General features: G+C 46.6%; 1 protein-coding gene across 4 annotated transcripts in view; it reads right to left on the bottom strand.

Annotated features, from left to right (window-relative positions):
* Window positions 1-204: 204 nt before the first annotated feature.
* RBM20 (RNA binding motif protein 20) overlaps window positions 205-27,781 on the bottom strand; it is a 217,784-nt gene continuing 190,207 nt past the window's right edge. For all 4 annotated transcript variants that reach the window (XM_060127058.1, XM_060127062.1, XM_060127059.1 and 1 more), the window contains exons 10-14: window positions 23,470-23,574; window positions 21,426-22,086; window positions 19,750-19,884; window positions 7,150-7,271; window positions 205-3,213 (exon numbers count right to left, since the gene is read on the bottom strand). In XM_060127058.1, the coding sequence (XP_059983041.1) occupies window positions 3,103-3,213; window positions 7,150-7,271; window positions 19,750-19,884; window positions 21,426-22,086; window positions 23,470-23,574 (1,134 nt within the window). In that variant the 3' untranslated portion in view covers window positions 205-3,102. The remainder of the gene's footprint in view (window positions 3,214-7,149; window positions 7,272-19,749; window positions 19,885-21,425; window positions 22,087-23,469; window positions 23,575-27,781) is intronic.

Below are 27,781 nucleotides of genomic sequence, written 5' to 3'. Positions count from 1 at the left end.
CCCGCACTCAACCCTCCTGGAGGTTCACCCTTGAGAAGCTCTGATCCCCCGAGGCCTGAGTGGAACCTCTTGTGTCCTCTTTTTTCCACTCTTCAGAAACATTCTAGATTCAGAGAGGGACCAAATCCCAACTTCCGTGCTCGCTGAGCATCCCCCAGCCAAAGGTTGAGGGATCCCTGTGTGACAGAGGGCTACTCACTCAAGAGCTTTCAAATTCCCTTTATTAAAAATCTTTTTTTTTTCTTTTGTAAAAATGAACACTTGCTGTCAGTTATATAGATCGGGAAAAGTGGTGACGATTTATGGGACACTCAGCAAATTCCAATACTTTACAAATTCAAACTTAAGTGAACTAATGTTTTTCTTTTTTTCATAAGCTCAAAAGTCAAACTCTGGTCCAGTTCAAGTATAATCTAACAGATCACAGCCTCAGTGTCAAAGGAAACCCTGATACTAACAGCTGCTGCTCACAACAACATCAAATTTACCAAATTCTTTGGGAATACTCTGTGGATACACTTTATTTCAGGTGTTTACGGTAAGAGACAGTATACAGGCCTTTTGTTATGTTAACCCCAGGGTACGAATACATTTGTTGCAGCAGTTGCCCTTGAAAGACCTTTTCAGGGAGACATTTTGAAATGGTTAACAAACACTGAAGAAAAGCCTTAAAAAAAAAAATCAGTATTTTCCTGGTTGCTTTTAATACTGCGCTGTGTATGACACACGGAATAAAAAGTGCAAATTATAGAGTGGGTGAAACTATGCCAATGGAATTGTATAAAAATAAATAAAAATAAATATATATATATATACACACAAAAAAAGGATCTTAGATGATTTTTTAAACTAAAGGTTCTGATTGACCGCAAAGAGCCTCTTCTCTCTCCTTCACAGGGCCATTCTCCAGCTGTAAAATATGGGGAAGGTCAGCCTATCAGCAAGGGAGAAGTTACATTACTAGGGAATTCAGCTGTTGGAACAGCCATCCAGATTTCCATGGAAACGCTGCTTGGGGGGATGAGCTGGCAGGGTCAGCTTCCACTTTGCTGGGAGAAAAGACTGCCAGCATCTCTGAAAATGCAGTTTTAGCCTTTAGGTTTTTCCCAGCAAGGTTCAGTAAAGGAGGCCAGAGAGCTGTCTCCTGACTTCCCACCAGTGGGAAGGAAGACACACAGGGTCAGAGGTTTCCGAAAACTGGAGGAGGTGGGTTTCCAGAGCACCAGGTAAAAAAAAACAGAGGAGTCAGCCCGGGGACCAGGTCTGGGCTGAGTCACCGCTTTCAAACTCTACTCTCTTTGAGACACTCACCTTGCTGAGGCCCCCAGCTGCTTGATGCCAAGTTCAGGTTCCCTGCTGCCTCCAGCCTCTCCCTATACCTGTCCAAGCTGGTCTGTTTGCCTCTGGTGCTCGCCTGAACTCTTCCCTCTCACAGGTCCCCAACAGTTGTCTCCTTGCCAGCGACCACTTGCCCCAAGCTTTACACGTGATCCTCTTATGTTCTGTTTTTCCTTACTTTCTGCGCCTCAGTTCCCTCACTGATAAAACATCAGTGTCCAACTCAGATAATCTCTCTACCCTTCTGCCTTTAGTGCGGAGGACAGAATGCGCAGTATAGTCTTATCTACCATTGAAAGAAAAAAGCAAAAAATTAAAATAAAACACACAATCTCGATCCAGTCTACCTGCCTGTGGTCAGGAATAGAACAGGAACGGTCTTCCAGGGGCAGAGCTGGGGCGGCCGCCTCCGGGCGAGTGTCTCAGCTTGAGGCAATAGCACCAGGCTCCCCTCTGACCTTCTCAAGGGTTTCTCCAGGGCTGCAGCTGAGCCTCATTTTCCCCCAGCACCTTTCCCCAGACCCTTCCAATGGATGGCAGACCCTGCAGCTTTTTCTGTCTGGGGCCTGAAGCCACTGACCTTTCAGTATCGCAGAGCCTGGTGGGAAGGAGCCCTGTGCTGTGTTAACATTTAATATCAAAGTCTGCACATGGGGTCAACTCTCAGATGCCCTTAACCTTCTGCCCAGTTGGAAAGGGTCCACCTACAAACACCTGGCAACCCTCAAATGCTCCGCAGTCCTGCAGTCTTCTCTCTCATTTGTGTCCCCTGCCTCCAAGAGACCATTAAAAACCATCCCGCTATGAGGCTGCTGGGGCCCAGAGTGTAGGCTCCAAAGGGCGAGTCAAGGGCAGATGCCACTTCCTCGTTTTGGTGTCTCCCAAGCCAACCATTTACGGCTGGGAGGCCAACCTTCAACGGAAGCCCTGACCTTCTGCTGTTTTAACCGGAGGGGGAAGACGCTTCTGTTTTCATTTTTACTTAAAGTGAGTCTAGACCAAATTCAATGTCCAGAGTAGAACAAACCCTGGCATCTCCTGAAATCAAGAGGAAGGAAATACATTTGGGGAGAACTTATCAGAGCTTCCAAAATGAAGGGCTCTTTTCCTCCTCAAATTTTATTCTAAGGCATGAATCTGGTGGGCTTCTAGAACGACAGAGAGGATGAAAGAGTTATGAAAATCAGGACTTTTCAGAAAGGTGGTCCAGCTGGAGGAACTCCCAGCTTCTGCCCCACTGACTGTCTAGGGTCCCCCCCTCCAGGACTGCAGGACCCGACTCAGCTCCCCGCACACACAGGACGCCAGGCAGAGAAACGGCTCCAGGTTCACTGGCGTGGTTCTCAACCCAGGAGTCTCCGTGAAATCTTTTTTTTTTGGAAGACTCAGCCTGGCTTGACCTGTCCTATCCCATCAAGAATCGGAACACTGTAAAAATCCCTGAGAAGTTGGATTTTATGAAAAGGAAATGACACTGGGCACAGAAGGAGGGGGTGGGATGGGGAGGAAGAGAGAAGCAAACTGAAAGACTGAAGGAAACAGGAGTCGACAGGGAGCGAGTGGGTGCCCCTCAGCAGACTGGACACACCGCGGTGAGGCCTCCGGCAGGCACTGCAGGGGCATCTCGTGAGTCTCTGAGGATGGACCCGGGCCACGTGGCCTGCCTGGTCTTCCTTCCTCTCTGGCCTTAGTTCCTGTCCCGGAGGGTGGGAAGGCCCCACCTCTCAGACCCTCCTCTCCCCGCTTGCAGCAGTGGCAGGGATGTCAGAGCTTTTTCCTTTCAAAGTGCGGCACGATTCCGCTGTCCTCGGGCCGAGGGCTGCCTGCCCCCTCGGTCTCCATCAGGCCCTCCTGGGCCAGCTGGGACAAGTACTTCTGTGGGACAAAGACGGGGGGCAGAGAGAGTGGTGAGCTGGCGGGAGAGGAAGGGGGGTGTGCCTCGGCCCCCTCTCCTATCACCTTGCCCAGTGGGTGGGACCCCTCTTCTTCCTCCCCAGATCCTTCCAGGGCTCCAGGACCCATGCTGAGTGGTGAGCTCCGCCCCCTTTATGTTAGTTTACAAATGACCCATAGAGAAGGTAGAAAGTACAGATCCTAACCATAGCAAACACACCCATAGGCCTTATCCCAGACCAAGTGCTGTTCTAACTGCTTTACTTCTATAAACTCATTTAATGCTCACAACAGCTCTACTTGTTTTCCAGAAAGAGTTCTAGTTCTAGTTCCAGATTCTCAGGCCCCACGCTAGAGAGAGAACGAATAAGCAAGTATAGGGTAGGTCCAAGAAGCTACATTTTTAAAAGATTCCAGCTGGTGTGAAGACCAAGGTTTGGGTTCCAGGCAGCACATCACGTGTAAAAGGCAGAGTGACGAGAGGGAGGCTGGAAGTGTGGGGACGGCAGCAGCTCTGTCCTATAGCGACTGTGAAAGACAAAACCGCAGCCTGACGTTGGAGACTCCAGCAGACAGGCTGGCAGGCTCAGTGTCTCGGAGGTTCCATGGTGGGGGCCCACCTCCGCCCCGCCCCACAGTACTCACTGCTCCCGCTGGCCCCCAGCCCAACTTGGCGAGCCTGTCGGGCTGCTCCTGGGAGTCTGGATTCAACGCAGTGAGGTGGAACCGGAAAATGCCTGGCGCCCCAGCTGCATATCCTCTGATGGCTGGGACAGCCAAGGGCGGTGCAAAGAGCACTGGATTAAGAGTCAGCAGGGTTAAGTCCCCTGCAGTGGTCAGGTGTGTGGGCTTTGCCATCAGATGACCCCGTTCAAATGCTACCTCTCAGCAGGCAAGTTCTCCAATATCTTCGACTATACAGTGTGAGTAATATAGTAACTACTGCATAAGGTTGCTGTGAAGTCCAAGAGAGGTACCATAAAGGATTGAGCACACTGCCTGGCATGGAATAAACACTCAGCAATGTTGCCCTTTATCATGAGTGGCACCAGCTGTCTGATTTGGGGAAAGTCACTCATCTTTTCCCAGCTTTAGACCCGAAACCGTTAAATGGGAGAAATGATATCTTCCTCCTTCCTCCTCCAGGGTTGATTTTGAGGGTCAGACAAGATGATGTGCTTGAGGTGACGGGGTCGACCTGCTCTCTTTAGGAGAGACTGTGGTTGGCTTTGAGTGGTGGGTGAGACTGATGGGGAGAAGGGCAGACCGTGGATCTCTCTGGGCCAGGCTGCTGATGGAGGGCCGGGTTTCTCCTCCACCTCATCTCAGGAAAGGCATGCGGGCGGGTGTACCACCAATGGACCGAGCAGGCGTCTAGTTTTCCCATCTAGCACTGACTCCACCTGCTATTCCGATCACTCTGGTGGGTTCTCTCAGAGCATTGACCAGCAGTGGGCACAGCCGGGATTGCAGAGAGAAAACGAAGGATACTTCTACCCTGCCTCAAAGAACCACCCAACTCCTACCTCAAGGCCTCCTGGGGATGCTAGGTTTACAAGTTGCCTGACTTAGGTGTCAGCCAGCACCTGCTACTTGGGGCTGAATTCCTCCCTTTTCACACGTGTAACACGGAGTGCGGTGCAGTAGGTGTGACTGTGTGGACAGAGACATTCTTGTCAAGGCCACTTCCCAGATAGGAAGAAACCCTATCTGGGTAGCCTGCAATGGAGGCTCCCATCTTCAGGACAGGTGCGCCAGGGCAACCTGAACTGCAGTTGGCGGGCGTAAGGGGCTTAGCCAGCATCTGGACCTGACATGCCTGGGACCACAGGAATGGTCTGCTGTGGGGAGGCGAGTCTGCCTGGGGGTTTGGCCCGGAGGCCCTGAACATAGTGCAGTCGGCTGCCCTGCAAAAAACACAGGGTTTAGAATTCAAGGCCCTGGCAAGTCTGCACTCACTCTTCCTACCTTCCTGGTTGACCTTGAGCTGTGTGTCTCCTTGGGGCTACACAATCCAGCCGAGAATGCCGGATGAGATCACAGGTTCTCATGTTGAAGTATCATAATCTGCTGGAAAGACTTTTTAAAATGCAGATTCTCAGGCCCCACGCTAGAGAGAGAATGAATAAGCAAGTATAGGGTAGGTCCAAGAAGCTACATTTTAAAAAGATTCCAGCTGGTGTGAAGACCAAGGTTTGGGAAAATCAGGACCTGATGATCTTCAAGACCCCATCCAGCCGTGCCGTTCTAGAGGTTTAATCTTCTTGGGGGTGAGGGATGATTATGTCTTCAGGGTAGACAGCAGCCCTCGGTTGGCGCCGGGTAGCCCAATCTGAACCCTTGGCCTGGCCAAGTCACTGCCTGCCCCCAGGAGAGGCTGGGACCTGGGCCCCAGACCTCGTGGCTTCCTTGGTCATAGAACAGCTGCTTTCCAGGGGGAAATCAAGAGGCTTAAATGACCTGAGTTTGGGCATAGCCAAGGACAGTCCCTTGCAGACGGTGACCCAGGCCATGACATGGGTCTCAGTTTGCAAGACCAGCTTAGTAGAGTGAGAAGAGGAAAGGGGTTAAGAATTAGGCAATCTGGCCCCAGGCCTAGTAACTCACCATTTACATGGCCTTGGACAAATCCAAGGCTTGGACGAATCCTTGGCTTCTCTGGGCCCCCGTGTCCTCAATTATAAAACAAGAGAACTGGCCCATATCCGAGTTTTCTTAACTGGGGTACACATTCAAATCATTTGGAGAAATTTCTCAAATTACATATTTGAGAAAGTTCTCAAATTCTACTGAACACCTGGCCTAAGTAGTATAAATACTTTTGAAACACTGTCTAGGGATTTTGGTTCACACCCCAAGAACAACCAGAGCAGCCATTCTTTAACAATTAAACTGATAGTAATGTCTGCTCTGGAATTACGGCATGTTGCTACCACAAGGGTGTTCTAATGTCAAGGCCTTGTGCCTCAAAAATGTAGTTTGATTCCTTGTAGTAAAAACAGGAGGTGCCTTGATATACTTACCCCTGAGTGTCTGATCTTCCATGGTTTGTATTACATTACTAATCCCCAGCTTATACCAGAAGTTATATGAAAATCACATTCTAATATGCTATATATTGTATAGGTAAATATTATAGGATATATTGCTATATCTTGTGATTTTAAGAAGTGTTTTTTCCACACATTAACAGTTCTGAAATTGAGATGCGTTTTACAGTTGATGGAGTCTCGCCGTTTAATTTGTAACATGTTTTTGCTTGTTGATATCAAAAAACAGTGATGTGTCTTACCACTGATGGCACGTTAGATTAGATAAAATATGGTATATAGGGTATATTTTACATGCCACGGTTAATATACTATGAAACGTACTTATTTTATTTTTTGCTCATCTCCTACGCTAGATGGAAGGTCCATGAGGGCAGGGATTGCTGTCCGCTTTTTTTGTTGTTGTCTACCCAGTGCCTAGAATAGTGTCTGGTCCATGGTATGCCTGTGATAATAGCTGCAGTATGGACGGACATTTCAATAGAACATAATAGTGGGTTTTATTCTAGCAAACAAGGATAGTGCATAGGGGAAGAGAAACATAGAGAAACATCTGCATCTGGAACATCCAGGTGAAAAGGGACCAGACGCAACCAGGGGCCAGGTGAACACTAACCCCTCGGTCTAGAGGGAGAGGCAGTTACAAAAAAACCCAAGCCAAACAGAATGCTTTGTACCAAGGTGGAGACAGATGCTCTGAGAGCACGTGGGAAGCAGCTACCATACGGAGCCACCTGGTGGAGTCAGGACTGAGACAACAGGAGGAGTTTTCCATGAAATGGAAGGAGACAGCAACGCACAGAAACTGAGACCAGGGAGTACTCCCCACACCCTCCCCGGGCGCTAGGCAAGGAAGGCCAACGGTTACCTGTAAGTTCCGGTAGTGGACAGCACTGCGACAGTGGCTCATCTTTGCCATCTCCTCGCTCGTGTAGAACAGCCCACACAGTTTGCAATAAAAGCCGGTCCTGGGCACCACAAACTCCACCCCTGCAGAAGGATTGGAGGTGGACAGGTAGGCAATTAGGAAGGTGGAGGGAGGCCCCCGGCGTCCAGACAGCAGTCAGGTGGTAACAAGAGCAGTGCACTCCAGCCCTTGATTACTGTGGACTTTGGCTGGTTACCCAGTTTCTTCAGCCCTCAGTTGCCTCATTTGCAAAACAGGCAGGAAGAAAATAGCATCAACTTCATTCCCAGGCAGCTGTGAATGTGAGGGATGTACTCCCTGAAGTGTGATGGAGGGCTTAGCAATTGTATGCTCTGCACCTGCCTTTGGGAAGTAGGTCCAGGCTCTACTACAATCAGCCTATTTCCAGGGAAAGGAGAAGGAAGGAGGTTTCTTACATTTCCCTGGGTGGATTTTGTTTCTCCACACTGTACCCCTCTCTGCAGCTGTTGTGGCCAGGACTCTGGAAGAATGCTCTCTCTCTTTTTTTTTTAATAAAGTGAATGGTGTTTTTTTTTAATTTATTTAATTAATTAATTTTTGGTTGTGTTGTGTCTTCGTTGCTGCACCCAGGCTTTCTCTAGTTGCAGCGAGCGGTGGCTACTCTTCGTTGTGGTGCACGGGCTTCTCATTGCGGTGGCTTCTCTTGTTGCGGAGCACAGGCTCTAGGCGCGTGGGCTTCAGTAGTTGTGGCACGTGGGCTCAGTAGCTGTGGCTCGTGGGCTCTAGAGCACGGGCTCAGTAGTTGTGGCGCACGAGCTTAGCTGCTCTGTGGCATGTGGGATCTTTCCGGACCAGGGCTTGAACCCGTGTCCCCTGCATTGGCAGGCGGATTCTTAACCACGGTGCCACCAGGGAAGCCCAAAAATGCCCTCATTTTTGTTTGCTTATTTTAGAATTATGTTCATTAAAGAAAAATTTTAAAGATAAAAGTGAGGAAAAATCACCCAGAGTCATTCCAATCAAAATACTTTCTTCCACACTATCTACATAGAGAGCCTTTTTTGGGGGGAGGGGGACATTTTTAATCACACCCTAAGTGTAATCCTATCTCCTCCTTTTTTCATGTGATGATCTATCATAAACATTTTTCCATCTTTCTCCAGTCTTTACATCTGAACCATTAATTGGTAGCATTTTATTTATGATGTGTTAAATAAAAGTCCCAGGATTCTGGGAGGCGTTTTGATTCTGAGGAAGGGAAATGGTGGCCCAACAGCCAGACAAGTGACAGTGTCACAGCCCAGAGGATTCGTCTTTGAAGTGGGACGGTGGCCACTCCAGCCTCCACCAAGGTGTTTGAGCGTCACAGTTCTCCTCTTGAAGACACAGACAGCAGACTGGAAAGAGCCCAGGTCTGAGAAGGCACAGACCAGAGGCTAAGAATCTGTGTAGCCTGGGGAGAGCTGGCTGAACCCCTCCTGGGTCTCAGTTTCCTCAGGCACCTGATCGTGAAGCACCAGCTAAAGAACGGTGTGAGGGCCATGATGAGCAGGACCCACTGCGGCACTAAAGGAAAGGGGCTGTGGCCACTCAGGACACCCAGATCCCGCCTTCAGACTGGGGCCGCTCCCTGCGTACTGACACACTTCAGCTGGGCTTTGCTGCTGCCCATCTGGTTGGTTCTGCTGGGGGTGGGGGAAGGTTGGAGATCTGGCCTCAAGGGGTGGCAGGGAGAGCGGGGCTGTGAGCGGCACACCAGGGCCAGAGCAGCTTCTTGCAGAGAGGGGAACAAGCCAAGGCACTGCGTGTGACCACAAGCCTGGGTCTTGCTTCACTTTCCTTCTCCTGCCTCCTGACAGACAGAGCTAAGGGCACAGGAGACCCTGTCATAGAGGAGCAGCTTAGACTTGTAATAACTTTTTTTTCCATTGCAAAAGAGCCATTTATCAGGAGCTTCCCTGGTGGTGTAGTGGTTGAGAATCTGCTTGCCAATGCAGGGGACATGGGTTCGGGCCCTGGTCTGGGAAGATCCCACATGCCGCGGAGCAACTAGGCCCCTGAGCCACAACTACTGAGCCTGCGCTCTAGAGCATGTAAGCCACAACTACTGAGCCCACGTGCTGCAACTACTAAAGTCTGCGTGCCTAGAGCCCATGCTCTGCAACAAGAGAAGCCACTGTAGTGAGAAGCCCATGTGCCGCAACAAAGGGTAGCCCCCGCTCGTCGCCACTAGAGAAAGCCCACGTGCAGTAATGAAGACCCAATGCGGCCAAAAATAAATAAATAAAAATAAAGTTTTTAAAAAAGCATTAAAAGAATATTAGTTTCCAGACACATGTTAAACCTTTCTGCACAGAGGCCAGAAGGCCCTCCAGCCTTTCACCAGAGCCGCCTGGAGAACCCAGACTCCACGGCTGCCAGCAACTCTCCTCCCTGCCTCCACTGGTCTCTGGGGCTCGTTGGGCAGGTGGTCAGAGACAGCTCTGAGGAAGGAGAAGCTGGGGCAGGATCCCCAAACACCTGGGAACTCACCCTTGAGTAACCGGCAGTTGCACGGGCACTAGGATACCAACACTGCCTCGGGATGCCTCTGGAATGTGAGGGCCAGGGGAAGCAGCAGCGTCAAGAAAAAACTGCCACGGTCCCAGTGAGTTCTGGAGCGACCTGGTCCTCCCATTTTTCAGCTTCTACTAAGTACAATAACTAAAGCTACGTCTGCCTTCTAGTAATAGCTCCTGGCACTGGTAATTACAACTCTGTCATCCCAGCAAAGCCTGGGATGGGTGGCGGGGGAGCTTGCATTTTGCAGGCAATGCCCTTTGGTTCTGGGAAGAGCAGGCCTTGGCAGGCTCACACTGGCTGGGGTCACCCAGAGCTGGCCTGAAACACATAGGGTGCCCTTCCCCACCCCCATGCCCAGGCCAGCCCCTAAGCAGCAGGACTCTGCCCCCCTCTCCTCCTCATTCTTCCCCTCTGCTCTCCACAGAGACCAAGCCTGAGTTGTTCCCCCACGCCCAGAAGTCTCTCTGCTAGGAACAGACCATGGAGGGTGAAAAGTTATGTAGCCTCAGTGAGAGGAAGCATAGTAGGTCTCAATAACTATTTCATAAATGAGTAACAATAGACAATGTGTATTAAGTACCTTCTACTGGAAGACACTGAGACCTTACCAGTACTCATTCAGCTAATCCTCAAAATAACCCTACATGGTAGGCATCTATTACCAGTCCTTATTTAGAGATGAAGAAAGCCAAGGAGAGAGGTTAAATAAGCAGCTTTTTGTCCCGCAGCCAGCTGGGATTTGAACCCAGGGAGTCAGATTCCACAGTCTGTGCTCTTAACCACTGCACCCAATTGCCTTTCCTCCACTGTGCTGCCTGAACTGGAGGAACAAGAGGGTCTCCAATTAGGAATCCTCAGTTCTGACATGAGCTTGCTGTGTGATCTTAGGTAAGAAAGTCTCTGGGCTTCAGTTTCCTCACCTGTCAAATGCAGAAAATAGTACCGTATGCCCGCTACTGAGAGGGATGAGACAATAGTTCTCAAAGCTAATCAGAGGGGAGACCTTCAAGATGCGGGAGGAGTAAGACCTGGAGATCACCTTCCTCCCCACAAATACATCTACATGTGGAACAACTCCTATAGAACACCTACTGAACGCTGGCAGAAGACCTCAGACTTCCCAAAAGGGAACAGACACCTGAGGGCGGCCTACATGCAGAGGCGGGGCCAAACCAAAGCTGAACCCCAGGTGCTGTGCGAACAAAGAAGAGAAAGGGAAATTTTTTGGTGCAGCCTCAGGAGCAGCGGATTAAATCTCCACAATCAACTTGATGAAACCCGCATCTGCGGAATACCTGAATAGACAACAAAAGTTCCCAGAATTGAGGCAGTGGACTTTGGGAGCAACTGTAGACTTGGGGTTTGCTTTCTGTGTCTGATTTGTTTCTGGTTTTTATGTTCCTCTTAGTTTAGTTTTTAGTGCTTGTCATCATTGGTGGATTTGTTTATTGGTTTGGTTGCTCTCTTCTTTTTTTAAAAATTACTATTATTTTTTCCATTTTTTCTCTTTTTGTGAGTGTGTATGTATATGTTTCTTTGTGTTGTTTTATCTGTTTAGATTTGCTCTTACCATTTGTCCTAGGGTTCTAACTGTTTGGGGTTTTTTTTTTGTTGTTTGTTTGTTTTCTTTTTATGAGTGTGTGTGTATATGATTCTTTGTGTGATTTTGTCTGTTTAGTTTTGCTTTTACCATTTTTTTGGGGGTTCTATCTGTTCATTTTTTTTTCTCCTATTTTTTTCTTCCTTTTATTCCAAGCTGTGTGGCTGGCAGGGTCTTGGTGCTCCAGCTGGGTGTCAGGCCTGAGCCTCAGAGGTGGGAGAGCCGAGCCCAGAAGACTGGACCACCAGAGACCTCCCAGCCCCATGTAATATCAATCAGCGAGAGCTCTCCCAGAGATCTCTGTCTCAACACTAAGACCCAGCTCCACCCAATGGCCAGCAAGCTCCAGTGCTGGATGCCCCATGCCAAACAACTAGCAAGACAGGAACACAACCCCATCCATTAGCAGAGAGGCTGCCTAAAGTCATACTAAGTTTACAGACACCCCAAAACACGCCACTGGACGTGGCCCTGCCCACCAGAAGGACAAGATCCAGCCCCACCCACCAGAAAACAGGCACCCGTCCCCTCCAGCAGGAAGCCTACACAAGCCACTGAACCAACCTTACCCACTGGGGGCAGACACCAAAAACAATGGGAACTATGAACCTGCAGCCTGCAAAAAGAAGACCTCAAACACAGTAAGTTAAACAAAAACAGAAGACAGAGAAATATGCAGAACGTCAAGGAGCAATGTAAAAACCCACCAGACCAAACAAATGAGGAGGAAATAGGCAGTCTACCTGAAAAAGAATTCAGAGTAATGATAGTAAAGATGATCCAAAATCTTGGGAATAGAATGGAGAAAAAACAAGAAACGTTTAACAAGAACCTAGAAGAACTAAAGAGCAAACAAACAATGATAAACAACACAATAAATGAAATTAAAAATTCTCTAGAAGGAATCAATAGCAGAATAACTGAGGCAGAAGAATGGATAAGTGACCAGGAAGATAAAATAGTGGAAATAACTGCCACAGAGCAAAAAAAAGAAAAAAGAATGAAAAGAATTGAGGACAGTCTTAGAGACTCTGGGACAACACTAAATGTACCAACATTCGAATAATAGGAGTCCCAGAAGAAGAAGAGAAGAGAAAGCGTCTGAGAAAATATTGAAAGAGATTATAGTTGAAAGCTTCCCTAACGTGGGAAAGGAAATAGTCAGGTCCAGGAAGCACAGAGTCCCATGCAGGATAAATCCAAGGAGAAACACGCCAAGACGCATATTAATCAATCTATCAAAAATTACATACAAAGAAAAATATTAAAAGCAGCAAGGGAAAAGCAACAAATAACATACAAGGGAATCCCCATAAGATTAACAGCTGATCTTTCAGCAGAAACTCTGCAAGCCAAAAGGGAGTGGCAGGACACATTTACAGTGATGAAAGGGAAAAACCTACAACCAAGATTACTCCACCCAGCAAGCATCTCATTCAGATTCAACAGAGAAATTAAAACCTTTACAGACAAGCAAAAGTTAAGAGAATTCAGCACCGCCAAACCTGGTTTACAACAAATGCTAAAGGAACGTCTCCAGGCAGGAAACACAAGAGAAAGAAAAGACCTACAAAAACAAACCCAAAACAATTAAGAAAATGTTAATAAGAACATACATATCGATAATTACCTTAAATGTAAATGGATTAAATTCTCCAACCAAAAGACATAGACTGGCTGAATGGATACAAAAACAAGACCCATATATATGCTGTCTACAAGAGACCCACTTCAGACCTAGGGACATGTACAGACTGAAAGTGAGGGGATGGAAAAAGACATTCCATGCAAATGGAAATCAAAAGAAAGCTGGAGTAGCAATACTCATATCAGACAAAACAGACTTTAAAATAAAGACTATTACAAGAGACAAAGAAGGACACTACATAATGATCAAGAGATCAATCCAAGAAGAAGATATAAAAATTGCAAATATTTATGCACCCAACATAGAAGCACCTCAATACATAAGGCAAATGCTAACAGCCATAAAAAGAGAAATCGACAGTAACACAGTAAGAGTAGGGGACTTTAACACTTCACTTTCACCGATGGACACATGACACAGAATGAAAATAAATAAGGAAACACAGCTTTAAATGGCACATTAGACCAGATGGACTTAATTGATATTTATAGGACATTCCATCCAAAAACAACAGAATACACTTTCCTCTCAAGTGCACATGGAACATTCTCCAGGATAGATCATATCTTGGGTTACAAATCAAGCCTTGGTAAACTTAAGAAAACTGAAATTGTATCAAGTATCTTTTCTGACTACTACACTATGACACTAGATATCAATTACAGGAAAAAAACTGTAAAAAATACAAACATATGGAGGCTGAACAATACGCTACCAAATAACCAAGAGATCACTGAAGAAATCAAAGAGGAAATCAAAAATACCTAGAAACAAATGACAATGAAAAAACAACGACCCAAAATCTATGGGATACAGCAAAAGCAGTTCTAAGAGGGAAGTTTATAGCAATAAAACCCAACCTCAAGAAACAAGAAAAATCTCAAATAAACAACCTAAACTCACACCTAAAGCAATTAGAGAAAGAACAAAAAACACGCCACAGTTAGCAGAAGGAAAGAAATCATAAAGATAAGATCTGAAATAAATGAAAAAGAAATGAAGGAAATGATAGCAAAGATCAATAAAACTAAAAGCTGGTTCTTTGAGAAGAAAAACAAAATTGATAAACCACTAGCCAGACTCATCAAGAAAAAAAGGGAGAAGACTCAAATCAACAGAATTAGAAATGAAAAAGAAATAACTGACACTGCAAAAATACAAAGGATCATGAGAGATTACTACAAGCAACTCTATGCCAATAAAATGGACAACCTGGAAGAAATGGACAAATTCTTAGAAATGCACAACCTGCCAAGACTGAATCAGGAAGAAATAGAAAATATGAACAGACCAATCACAAGCACTGAAATTGAAACTGTCATTAAAAATCTTCCAACAAACAAAAGCCCAGGACCAGATGGCTTCACAGGCGAAATTCTATCAAACATTTAGAAGAGAGCTAACACCTATCCTTCTCAAACTCTTCCAAAATATAGCAGAGGGAGGAACATTCTGAAACTCATTCTATGGGGTCACCATCACCCTGATACCAAAACCAGACAAATATGTCACAAAAAAAGAAAACTACAGGCCAATATCACTGATGAACATAGATGCAAAAATCCTCAACAAAATACTAGCAAACAGAATCCAACAGCACATTAAAAGGATCATATACCATGATCAAGTGGGGTTTATCCCAGGAATGCAAGGATTCTTCAATATACGCAATTCAGTCAATGTGATACACCATATTAACAAATTGAAGGATAAAAACCATATGATAAATCAATAGATGCAGAAAAAGCTTTGGAAAAAATTCAACACACATTTATGATAAAAAATCTACAGAAAGTAGGCATAGAGGGAACCTACCTCAACATAATAAAGGCCATATATGATAAACCCACAGCCAACATCATTCTCAATGGTGAAAAATTGAAACCATTTCCACTAAGATCAGGCACAAGACAACGTTGCCCACTCTCATTGCTATTATTCAACATAGTTTTGGAAGCTTTAGCCATGGCAATCAGAGAAGAAAAAGAAATAAAAGGAATACAAATCGGAAAAGAAGAAGTAAAACTGTCACTGTTTGCAGATGACATGATACTATACATAGAGGATTCTAAAGCTGCTACCAGAAAATTACTAGAGCTAATCAATGAATTTGGTAAAGTAACAAGATACAAAATTAATGCACAGAAATCTCTTACATTCGTATACACTAATGGATGAAATATCTGAAAGAGAAATTAAGGGGACACTCCCATTTACCACTGCAACAAAAGGAATAAAATACCTAGGAATAAACCTACCCAAGGAGACAAAAGTCCTGTATGCAGAAAACTATAAGACACTGATGAAAGAAATTAAAGACGATACAAACAGACGGAGAGATATACCATGTTCTTGGATTGGAAGAATCCACATTGAGAAAATGACTATACTACCCAAAGCAATCTACAGACTCAATGCAATCCCTATCAAACTACCAATGGCATTTTTCACAGAACTAGAACAAAACACTTTACAATTTGTATGGAAACACAAAAGACCCTGAATAGCCAAAGCAATCCTGAGAAAGAAAAACGGAGCTGGAGGAATCAGGCTTCCTGACTTCAGACTATACTACAAAGCTACAGTAATCAAGACAGTATGGTACTGGCACAAAAACAGAAATATAGATAATGGAACAGGACAGAAAGCCCAGAGATAAACCCATGCACATACGGTCACCTTATCTTTGATAAAGGAGGCAAGAATATACAATGGAGAAAAGACAGCCTCTTCAATAAGTGGTGCTGGGAAACTGGACAACTACATGTAAAAGAATGAAATTAGAACACTCCCTAACACCATCCACAAAAATAAACTCAAAATGGATTAAAGATCTAAATGTAATGCCAGACAGCATAAAACTCTTAGAGGATAACATAGGCAGAACACTCTATGACATAAATCACAGCAAGACCCTTTCGATCCACCTCCTAGAGAAATGGAAATAAAAGCAAAATTAATGAATAGGACCTAATGAAACTTAAAAGCTTTTGCATAGCAAAGGAAACCATAAACGAGACAAAAAGACAACCCTCAGAATGGGAGAAAATATTTGCAAATGAAGCAACTGACAAAGGATTAATCTCCCAAATATACAAGCAGCTCATACAGCTCAACATCAAAAAAACAAACAACCCAATCCAAAAATGGGCAGAAGACCTAAACAGACATTTCTCCAAAGAAGACATACAGATGGCCAACAAACACATGAAAAGATGCTCAACATCACCCATCATTAGAGAAATGCAAATCAAAACTACAATGAGGTATCACCTCACACCAGTTAGAATGGCCATCATCAAAAAGTCTACAAACAATAAATGCTGGAGAGGGTGTGGGGAAAAGGGAACCCTCTTGCACTGTTGGTGGGAATGTAAATTGATACAGCCACTATGGAGAACAGTATGGAGGTTCCTTAAAAAACTAAAAATAGAACTACCATAGGACCCAGCAATCCCACTACTGGGCATATATCCTGAGAAAACCATAATTCAAAAAGAGTCATGTACCACAGTGTTCACTGCAGCACTATTTACACTAGCCAGGACATGGAAGCAATCTAAGTGTCCATCGACAGATGAATGGATAAAGAAGATGTGGCACATATATGCAGTGGAATATTAGCCATAAAAAGAAACGAAATTGAGTTATTTGTAGTGAGCTGGATGGACCTAGAGTCTGTCATACAGAGAGAAGTAAGTCAGAAAGAGAAAAACAAATACCGTATGCTAACACATATATATGGAATCTAAAAAAAAAAATGGTTCTGATGAACCTAGGGGTAGGACAGGAATAAAGACGCAGATGTAGAGAATGGACTAGAGGACTTGGGGAAGGGGAAGGGGAAGCTGGGATGAAGTAACAGTAGCATTGACATATATATACTCCCAAATGTAAAATAGCTAGCTAGTGGGAAGCAGCTGCATAGCTCAGGGAGATCAGCTTGGTGCTCTGTGACCACCTAGAGAGGTGGGATAAGGAGGGTGGGAGGGAGACGTAAAAGGGAGGGGTTATGGGGATATATGTATACATATAGCTGATTCACTTTGTTATACAGCAGAAACTAACATGACATTGTAAAGCAATTACACTCCGATAAAGATGTTAAAAAAAATCTAATCGGAGACTATAATCAAGAATAAAAGTACAATATGTAATAGCCCCCAAGCCAGAAACAACCCAAATGCCCATCAACAGCTGAATGAATAAACAAAATGTGATCAACCCATAACCACAATGCAATACTCCTCAACAATAAGTGGAAGCCAACTATCCACACACCCAACAATTTGGATGAATCTCAGAATAATTATTGAGTGAAAAAAGCCAGGCAACAAGAGTACATACAGTATAATTCCCTTTACATAAAATTCTGGAATGCAAACTAATATTTAGTGACCCAACAATTTGGATGAATCTCAGAATAATTATTGAGTGAAAAAAGCCAGGCAACAAGAGTACATACAGTATAATTCCCTTTACATAAAATTCTAGAATGCAAACTAATATTTAGTGACAGGAAGGAGGGCAGTGGTTACTTGGGGACTGCGGGTGGGAGCGAGGGATTACAAAGGAGTATCAGGAAATATGGGGGGTGAGGAATATGTTCACTACGTTGGTTGTGGTGATGGTCTCACAGGTGTATACATGTGTCAAAATTCATCAAATTGTGCACCTTATGTGCACTTCATTAACATCAATTATACCTCAATAGAGCTGTGTTTTAAAAACTAAAATGAGCTACCATTTTCCTCCTAACATGTTGGTAAAGATTAAAAACTGATAAGATCCAAAGTTGGCGAGGATGTGGGGAATGAGTACTCTCACTTGAGGTAGCACTGAAAACTGGTATAATCTTTTTGGGGAGCAGTTTAGTGGCAATTATGAAAATATGAAATACAAATATATATGGACATCCGCCCTCCCCCGGGCCAGGACGTTATCCTCCAGAAATCCTGGTTCACACACAAAGGTGACAGTGCGTTTGCAAGGCAACCAAGCTCAGAGGCAGCTGGTACAGGGACTCTACGTGCTGGGGTTTGAATCCTGACTCCAGTCTGGGCTGTTCGTTAGCTTTGCAACCCTGCATCTCATTTCTTATCTGTGATCTAGGGATAAAAATATTACTTACCTCACAGGTGTTTTGAGAGTTCAATGAGAAGAATACTAGAAGTGGCGCCTACATGGTAAATGGTAAAAGCCTAACTATTATAGCATTTTAATAATGGAAAAAAGAAAGAAAACATAATGTTCATCGGTAGACGAATGGATCGAGAATGTATGGTACAGCTTTTAAGATGGAATATTTGCAGTGGTTAAGAAGAATGCATTCTCTATGTACTGATGTGAAGAGATCTCTAAGACCCACTGTTACGTTATAAAAGCAAATTGCACAACATCATGTGTATAGTTTGATCCTATTTTTGTGGGAGAAGAACTATCTGTGGGTATGACAGTGGCTACCTCTGGCGAGGGGGAGAGACTGGAGGGAAGAGATACAACAGTTAATATTTACTTCATATGGTTTTTAAAATTGGTTATAATAATCTTTCACACTTTTTATAATAAAAAATAAAATAAAACATGAATTATAAGGTAGCAGAATTTATTCTTAATTTTTGCCTGTGTGTGTCATACAGATTTCTAAGTTCCTAGATGCCAAGAGACTTGTGTTCCACTTTTCAGTTCCCCCTGAGTGTCTCACGGAGTGCCACGTTATCCAGGAGGGGCTGCTGACTAAGTGAGTGCATAAATGAACTGTCTGGCACCTTTTTCCTGAAAGGCAGCCTTTGCAACTATTTTCCAACATTAAAAAAACCCAGGGCCTTCTGGCAATCATCTTAGTTCATTCTAAGGTCAGTGTGTATTTGCTTTTTTTAGTTTTTGTCCTGGAGCATACTGGACGCTATGCAGCAAACTCATCCTTTAAAAAAAAAGAAAGTTTGCTCTTCGAATCTGACTAAATGGCGCACTTGGAGGACTGGAAACAGAATGAAATTTTTAAAAGCAGATGAAAAGGGAAAAAGGAAACTTGATGGAAAGGGTGAGCCTCCATGTTGACTAGCCCCTCGGGGGCTAATTGACTTGTTAATAAAGGACTTGCAGTGACTGGAAAAAAAAAAAACCCAAAACATTCCTGGGTATGACTCGTTTGAGGACATGCAGTTACCCAGCATGGGAAGGACAGGGGCCCACGTCTCTGTTCAGTGCTCTTCTATCAACTATATAGGGTCTGCCCAAGACGCAGTCTATTCAGCATCTATGGCTCAGAGAAGCTGGTCTCTCAAAGAGAAAACAATGCAGCATTGTTTTGAGAAGGGCTGGGGCCAGGAGGGCAGGGAAGACCTTAGCAGAAGAGGTGCATTTCTCTTTTTTTTAACATCTTTATTGGAGTATAATTGCTTTACAATGTTGTGTTGGTTTCTGCTGTATAACAAAGTGAGTCAGCTATTGGCTTTATGGCAGCTGCTGGCCTCTGCTTCCCTGGCTGAATAAGGGCTGTATGGTCAGGGATAAAGCATTTCCTGACAGGGAAAACAAGTCTCTGCTCTGGCTCCCAGGGCAGTGCCGTCTGGCCCCATGAGGTATCTGGCCTACTGTGGGAGACTGAAATTTCAAGAAACTTTAAGGCAGCACGCACATCTAGGTAATTGCATCAGACACGAAAGACAACAAAATGACAAAAAGCCCTCTCAAGCTCTTAGATGTTACTACAGGACTATCCTTTCCTGGAGCCAAATTCTCAGGAAGGACTGTGTATTTCACCCACCTAGAGGAATGCTAAGTTCACTGAACACATCCTCAGGTTCCCAGGAAGGCAAAGAAAGGGGCTGTTTCAGCTCCACTTCAGCGTATTCCAGTGACCTCACGTCCAGAGATTTCATTTCCATGTACCTGGAGTTATCTGCAAAACATGAGCCAGGGCAAAGCGGTAATGAAACACAACATGCCTCAAAGAATCCCTGCAATTGTACTCCTTGCACTGTGTGATGGGAAACAGTCCCTCGTGCTGCTTAATAACGTGAGACTAGGCCAGGGCTGCTAATTAGAACCAAAGTGCTATAACAAAGAGCTTCTTCCGCTGCCAAAAGAATGCCACACGCAAGAAAACTTGGCAAGCAGCAGCATCAGGTCTGTGGGGGGATGGGCTGCTGCTGCCTTCGGTTGGGATGATCTATCCCCGTGTCCCCGGTTCAGTAACAACTCCATCTCTGCAGGCAGAAGAATTATTGAAGTGCAAAAATTGTGCTGATGTCCACAGAAGCACTGAGGCGGGCAGAAAAGGCAATGCCATTCTCACCCCAAGCCTGTCGAGCAGTGTTATTAAATATGAACTCCAAACACTGGCTAAGCTAATAAGCCATTAACACCAGTGCATGTCGAGACCTATACCGCCAAATACAAGGGGTTCGATCAGAGCAAGGTGAACACTTCGCTCCTTTATTCTTGCCTTCTGTAGACACAGCCCAGGCCTCAGTGTTTCTCTAGCAACAAGGCGGCTCACAGCAGCGTTTCCATGGAGACTCCGATCCACACAGGTGAAAAACAGCTCAGGTCAGCTTGACATGGAGGGAAGTCCAAGCCCGCCTACCAGCTCGTGCCAACCACAGAGCACTGGGTTGACATGTTTATTTTTAAGCCTTTCCTCTATATTTTCTGCCCTCGACTCTTATCCCCCTGACTTCAAACTCTGGAATGCTGCAGGCTTTCTGCAAAATGCATTTCTAGCTATTTTCATTGAGAGAAAATTGAGGACTACTCTCCCCTCCCCCACAGCCCTTGATGGATGTTTAGTTTCCACTTGGCACAGAAGACAGGGCTTAGCCTATTTTAAACTCTGTCTTTCATGATGTCACAGTGCCAGGCACAGACACACATCACCTCCACTGGAGGTGGAGGAGCTCCCGGGACAAGTCTTGCTTCACTGTCAGACGCTGGAGAAAAGTGGGTCTGAGGTGGTGAGAATGGGAACCGGCCGTGCCCCTTCATGAGCCCCTCATTCTTCCCTCTGCCCTTTCCTTCCTCGGCCTCCCACGCTCCCGCCCCCTCGCTCAGGCCTCACAGAAACAACGGCCTGGGTGGTCCTCGGTGGTGCAGGCAAGAGAGGCTGCTTGCCGATCCTTAGGAACCAAAGCTCCTTTGATAACTCCAAACATTTGCTAATTTAGTTGGCACAGTCCATCTGGGATCCCGTAAATTCAGAGAAGTCCGTCCTATCTGAGCTCGCTTCTCAGAAACGTGTGGCCACCCATCCGACTTCCTTTACACCAATTGCCTAAAAGCTCTAACAATTTAGCCAGGCTGTTAAGCTTGCCTTCTGCACCAGCTTTCAGGCTGGCTGAAGCCTTACTTCTGTTCGTTCCAGCCTGCACACGCCCATACGCTGCTCTAGGGAAGCAGTGGTCCGATCAACCCAACCGCACAGGAGAAAAAGGAGGTAGTTACCCTGGGTCGACACTCCGTGGCAAGCCTGGCTTTGGAGGTCTGTTTCGGTGAGGGGGCTGGCTTTCTCCTCCAAGGGGCTGCCTTCACCAGCCCCATCTTCCAGGGTCCCCCTGGCCTTACAGTCATCAAGAAAGGGGCCAGGCTGCCAGGCCCTCTCCTCTGCTGGCCTGGGGGAAGACATTTGCTGGAGTGTTGGGGCCAGACGAACATCTGAGCTCTCTGCTCCCTTTGCCTGCATCTCGTAGCAATCTGAGCCCTCCAGTGCGAGGCCCGTCTCGCATTCAGCTGGCTTCCGCTCAACATCCAGATTTAGGCCAGGCGTTTCCACGTCCACGTCACTCGGGCAGCTCACGGAAGCAGACGGCAGTTCTTTGGGCGACTCGAGGCTGATTTCCGCAGCCTCCTTACCTACGGTCTTGACTCCCTCCTTGGTGAACTCTTTGGTTAAGTCCAGGTCTAAGGTGGTTGTCACACAGGGACATATCTCTGGACAGATTGTGTCCTTCTGTTCGATGGGCACAGTTTCCTCCAGTTCTGGGATGTCCGGTTCCATGATAAAATCTTCTTCCTCCCCCACCTCATCCACTGTAACCAGCTCCTCCATGTTCGTGGGGCACCAGCTCTCCCCCTCTGCCTCACTTCCACTTTCCGAATCTTGCTCCTGAATACAAATGAGGAATGGAGGTCAGAGGGTGGCTGAGGAATGGGTCTTGGTATTTAACCAGAAGAGGGTGCAAACCTTGACCACAGGACCCCTCAAACCAGAAAGATGCTGAGCAATCTTACTCCTACCTGGGATCATTTACTGGGTAATTAGGAGCTGTAAGTCACCGTGATGCGTGACGAGAAGTCTCTCATCATTGATTTATCCCTAGGATGAGGCTCCGATCAGCACAGGAGTTGGAATAAGCCCTTAATGTTTAACCCACCAAGTGGACAAAGAATTTCAACTCCTGGTATATAGTAGGTGCTCAATAAATAGTTTTTTCTTTTGTTTTGTTTTGTTGTTGTTTTAGTGGGCAACACATTTTTATTCAGTAATGTGGCTTAGAGGTGTTTCTATATCATCGGACCTACATCTACACCTTAACTGTTAATGCCCATGTAGGATTCCAATGAAAGTTACTTAGCCTGCTTCCTATTAATAGATATCAATCTCTGCTCATCTTTTTCTGATCAATTTCTGGAAATTTTATTTTTTTTAATTCTGAAAAATAAATAGTTTTTGAACAAATGAATGATTGAGTTGTAAGCGCTACACACATCAACTTTCTGGAGCTATTTCCTTGCAAGTAGGGCATCACTAAATGTTAAGTGCAGCAAAGTCCCTACAAAATTCTCCCAAACAACCTCTCCCAGCAAGGGTGCAACCCTCCGTAGCCATGACTCAAACTTGGCCCCTCCTGAAACTTTCCCCTTGCTTCCCCAGCAGCCCATGGACCCAGCAGCCAGCTTTAGGAGATCAGTTTCCCTGCCAGCGATACTCATCTCTCTGCCTCTCCTGGCCGGAAAGGCACGAAGCTGGCCACGTTCCAAGGACACTTCTTTTTGCTGTGGCAGCCCCAGCCCTGTAACTGGGTTTTTCATTTTAATTAAGTAAAATAATCTTTACAAGCACGGTAGATGTTTTGTTAATCCCAGGGTCAGGGCCTGCTGAGGTTCAGGACCCCAGCTTGAGTACCCAAAGCCCCCTTCCTCCTCCAGCCCCTCCCAAGGCAGCTGCCTATTTTGGGAGCCTGGCTCTGAAGCCTGAGTCTTTTTTGGGCACATGTTTTCTCTTATAAGCGCAGCCAAGTTACTGAAGACTGAGGCAGAGCCCAGGCATGTGGTAAAGATTTCCTCAATAAAGACTGTGCAAGGATCCCAGGCAAAGCCATTCCTCCAAGAAGTGCTGGCTTCATTCACAGACCCGCTGGTGGGGTCTCAGGCACATCCCATGCAGCAAGCAGGTCATCACCCGGCAGGACGGGGATGCCTGTGACTTGGAGCCCAGTGGCTGCTGTGTTGATGCGGCTACACTGCCAGCATCTGGGACAAACTTTACCTTCCTTCCCTTTGTGTTCGCTGCATCAGAGGACTCTGTTTCTTTCTCCTGCCTGCCCAGATGCAGGGGGCTCTCTTCCATGCTGTCCTGTTCCTCTTTTTCAGCCTTACCAAAGGAAGAGCAGAACAAATCAAGTCAACAGTGAGAAGTGGCAGAGGGCACGCCAAGAGGAAAACAACACTATTGAGCACAGCTAATGCTGTCGGATGTGTTTCACACACATTACTTCCTTTATCCTCACAGAACCCCTCAGAGGCAGGTGCTATTATCATCTTCATTATATAGATGGGGAAACTGAGGCTCAGAGAGGTTAAGTAACTTGTTCAAGGTCACACAAACGGAGGCACAGAAATGTCTTCACAGCTTTAGGGAGGCAGACGTCCCTGGCAAACTGGGTACTTTTTGCAGCTGTATAATCTGTAGACAGTGAGGGTGAGTAAAGGGGCCAAGGGGGAACCGACCCTGGGGTTCACAACCATCATGGTGACACCTCACCAACAGATCAGTCTTAGCCATAAAAAAAATCACCTCCAGGCCACTTATGGGTAGGAAGGGTGTTGTCACCCAATCAGGGCCCCTCTCACCTCTCTTTTGCCTTATCTCTGTCGTAGAGCTATAGCCCCAACTAGCAATCCCGCCCCGTCTTCCTTCCTCCTATTCCCTCCCTCAGATTAAGTCCCTCACACTAGTACTCATGTCTGGGAAATTGAACAACTGAAAGCAGATGTTTGCTTTGAGAATTAGGGTCTCTGACCAGCCTTGAAAACAGGGGTCAGCCAACTATAGTCCTCAAGCCAAATCTGATTCAGTTCCTCTTTTTTGTACAGTCTGCGAATTAACAATGCTTCTCATGTCTCTAAATGGCTGTATGTTAAATGCTTATATTATATTAGCTACATAATATCCTCAATTTTGCCTAGTGGCCCATATGCCTAAAATAGTTACTCTCTGGTGTTTTGTAGAAAAAGTTTGCCAATTCCCATTTCAGAAGGTTGAGGAGGACGTTCTCCCACGACAAACTCTGGCCACCAAATCAGTCACTGTTCCTGGGCATTCTTGGGAGGAAGTTGCATTTGCTCGACAATTTTGGCCGAGGTTGGCTCAAAGTAAACCACTCTCACTCTGATTTCTTAAGAGAAGACACACCCGTCTTTGCCGACAAGGAGGCAGCCGGGGCAGGAGCTCAGGGCTGACGGGTTTAACCAGTTGTTATGGGACAGGAGAAGACGGTTTAAATCCTCGAGTCTTTGCTCTTTCCGGTGTTCAGAGCGGAAGCTCTGCTCCAGCCTTCTGAGCCGACCTGAGCTCAAAGCAGCTCCAAATGCCTTTTTAGCCCTCAGAATCCAGAGCTTCTACCAACAGGGGACCCCTTTTCTTTATTTTTGTCTTCCTGAATAAATTATCCATGGCCCTCCCTTGTCAAAATAAATAGCCCTTACCCTTCCCAGGCACTTCCGGCAGCACACGCCCAGGTCAACACAGGAAAGAGACTCCCTCCAGTTCAAGCTGGGAGAGGCAGGGACAGCCTGGCCACCAAAAGCCCCCCGCCAGGCGGACCTGCTCTCCCTCCCTGCAGGCAAAGGAGATAGAGCAGTGCCTTTCAGCGCACCCCTGGCCCTGGGAGCATTTCCAGGTGACAGCAGCTTACAGGGAACAGACAAATGCAACCAAGGCACTCATCCCATCCCGCCACCAAGCAGCTCAGGGAGCAATGTGTTAGGTCCCAACTGCTGCAAGCAGGGCTGCCACCACAGGGCCGGGGTTACTGCTAAACCACCTCCTAGGTGGTCTTCCACTTCTGCTCTGTAGCCCCCTCCCAAGTGTATTCTCCCCGAGGCGATGAGGAATGATGACTCCAAAATGCAAAATCTATCATATCCTCACTGCACCTTCTTGCTTGAACATTTCGTTCTCTTCCCCTTTGCTTCACCCAGTAAATACCCACCTTTCCTTTCAATCCCAGCAGCCGCACATCCTAACCAAGGAGAGCCTCTGATTCGTTACAGGCAGTGGTCCCCAACCTTTTTGGCACCAGGGACTGGTTTCGTGGAAGACAGTTTTTCCATGGACGGGGAGGGATGGGGGGGGCGGGGGATGGCTCAGGCGGTAACGCCAGTGACGGGAGCCGCAGGTGAAGCTTTGCTCGCCTGCCCGCCACTCACCTCCTGCTGTGCAGCCGGGTTCCTAACCAGAGGTTAGGGGACCCCTGCTTACCGGCACTAAGAGCACTGTATCCTCCATCTCCTTAGCACTTCACACTCACACTCGTGTACTCATTTAAGGAATTATTTGATTAGCATGCTTTTCATTAGACCATGAGCTCCATGAGATCAAGAGTCATTTTAGCTTTGGCTCACAACTGCAGCCCCAGTGCTAGGTGCTCCACGAACACTGGGCAGTACGAGAATGGAGACAGGTAGGAGAGGGTGGAGTGAATAACAAGTACACACCTGCCTCCCAGCATGCTTGGGTCTCTGTCTGGGCTTTGAACTGAACATAAGTGGGTTTGCTATTTCTGTCTCCTAGGGATTGTTTATACTGGGGGCTGCATTCTGGGGACACCTGGGGTTCCATCTGGCCCACAGACATGTTTTGTTCTATACAGTTTCTAAAACGTGGGAAATTTCATACAGATACCTGCATCTGGACTTTGGTCTTGCTCTAAGAAATGGGAAATCTGACAACACAGGGCAGCTGTGCCTGAATGGCAGCCACAGAATGGAGCTGAGCAGTGGCTGCCCCAGCAGACAGGTACCTCCTGCTTGGTCCACCACGGTCCCAGCTCTCCACCTTGGCTTCAATCATGCTGCCTGGCTTCCCTTCTCTAGGCACCTGGTTCTGTAAACCCTGATGCCCCTTCCAGGAAAGTGGGGGAGCGCTTCTTTCCAAGTCTCCCTATTCAGTGACTTGACTTCTTTCTTTTACCTCTGGTCTCATGGTCAGGGCTGGGCCTCATGTCTGGCTGTGGCCACCCAGGAACACTGAGCAGCGCACACACTGGCTTCCCCAGCACTGGGCACTCTCTCCAGAATCTCCCAGGGTTTCCCGTGAGCACAAGCTTGTTAAAGTCCTACAGCAGCCTTGTGATCACACCCATTTCACAAACAAGAAAACTGAGGCTGAGAAGAACAGGGTGTGACTTGGTTCTCAGACGCCAGGCCTCTACCTCCAGAGTCTGGGTTCAGTCATTCATTCCTTCAACAAATACTTATTGAATGCCCACTCTGGGCCAAACCCTAATCTAGGAGCTGGGGGCAGGGCAGTGAGCACAGCAGACAAAAATTCCTGCCCTCATGGAGGTTACATGGGGGATGGGGGTAGGGGAGGGTTGGGAGGGAGAGCAGACTCTAAATAAAATAAAGACATTAGGGGATAGGTCAGAAGGAGACAGATGCCACCGAGAAAAAGAAAGCAGGGAAGGAAAAGAAGTGGGTTGGGATGTTGTGATTTTATGTGGTGGCCAAGAATAAACGTTGGAGACTGCGACAGTGAGTAGGGAGCCACATGGACTTTGGTGGGGGAGGAGCTCCCAGGCAGGGGAACATGTGCAAAGGCCCTGTGGTGGGAGGTGCCTGGTATATCGTAAGAAAGGCAGGGACCCTGTCCGCAGCCCTGCTGCCTTCATTCCCCAAGTTTAGTCACTGCCTGTTCTCGGACTCCTGGAGCAACCCTGTGGGTTCTAGGTTGTTCTCAAGATTGTGATGAGAAGTTTGAGATCAGTGAGGAAAACTCTTTGTTCTGCTGTTATTCCATCAAATGGTATTGGCTGCCTGGCTCCAAACCCACAGAAACAATCTGCTGGGGACCCCAACAAGTCCCTACTGACCCCACTCTAGGGCTATTAGAGGCGGAACCTACTAGAAGGACAGAATTGTGGGGAAACCCACGGGGCCTTTCTGGGAAGCTTTTTTTGCATCAGGGGCTCTTGGGATGGTCCACAGCATGCGTCACCATGAATGAGCAATGTTGTGCAAACCAGTGAAAGTAGGGTGGGTACAATAGGAGAAGTTACCAAAGAGTCTCAGAAGTGTGGGTAGGAGGGCAAAGGGGCAGCTCCGCCCCTTTGCCATGGGGGACAGAGGGTTCCAGACTGGTGGTATGTGTATGAGGCCTTGAGGCCCTGCTAACTCTCACTCTCTTTCCTTCTTTTCTCAAGGTACTGACCCATCACCAGCCCCTTGGACACCTCCGAGCATAGACACTCTTCTTAAAAACATCCACTAGTTCACAGCTTCTCTGGATCCAGTTCAAGTACAAACAAGAGGTCCTTCATGGCCCCACCCCACCCATTTCCCTAATCTCATCTCCTGTG

This window comes from Lagenorhynchus albirostris, chromosome 16, assembly GCF_949774975.1.
Source record: "Lagenorhynchus albirostris chromosome 16, mLagAlb1.1, whole genome shotgun sequence".
Classification (NCBI taxonomy): Eukaryota; Metazoa; Chordata; class Mammalia; order Artiodactyla; family Delphinidae; genus Lagenorhynchus; species Lagenorhynchus albirostris.
This window is presented reverse-complemented; position numbering and strand designations above follow the sequence as displayed.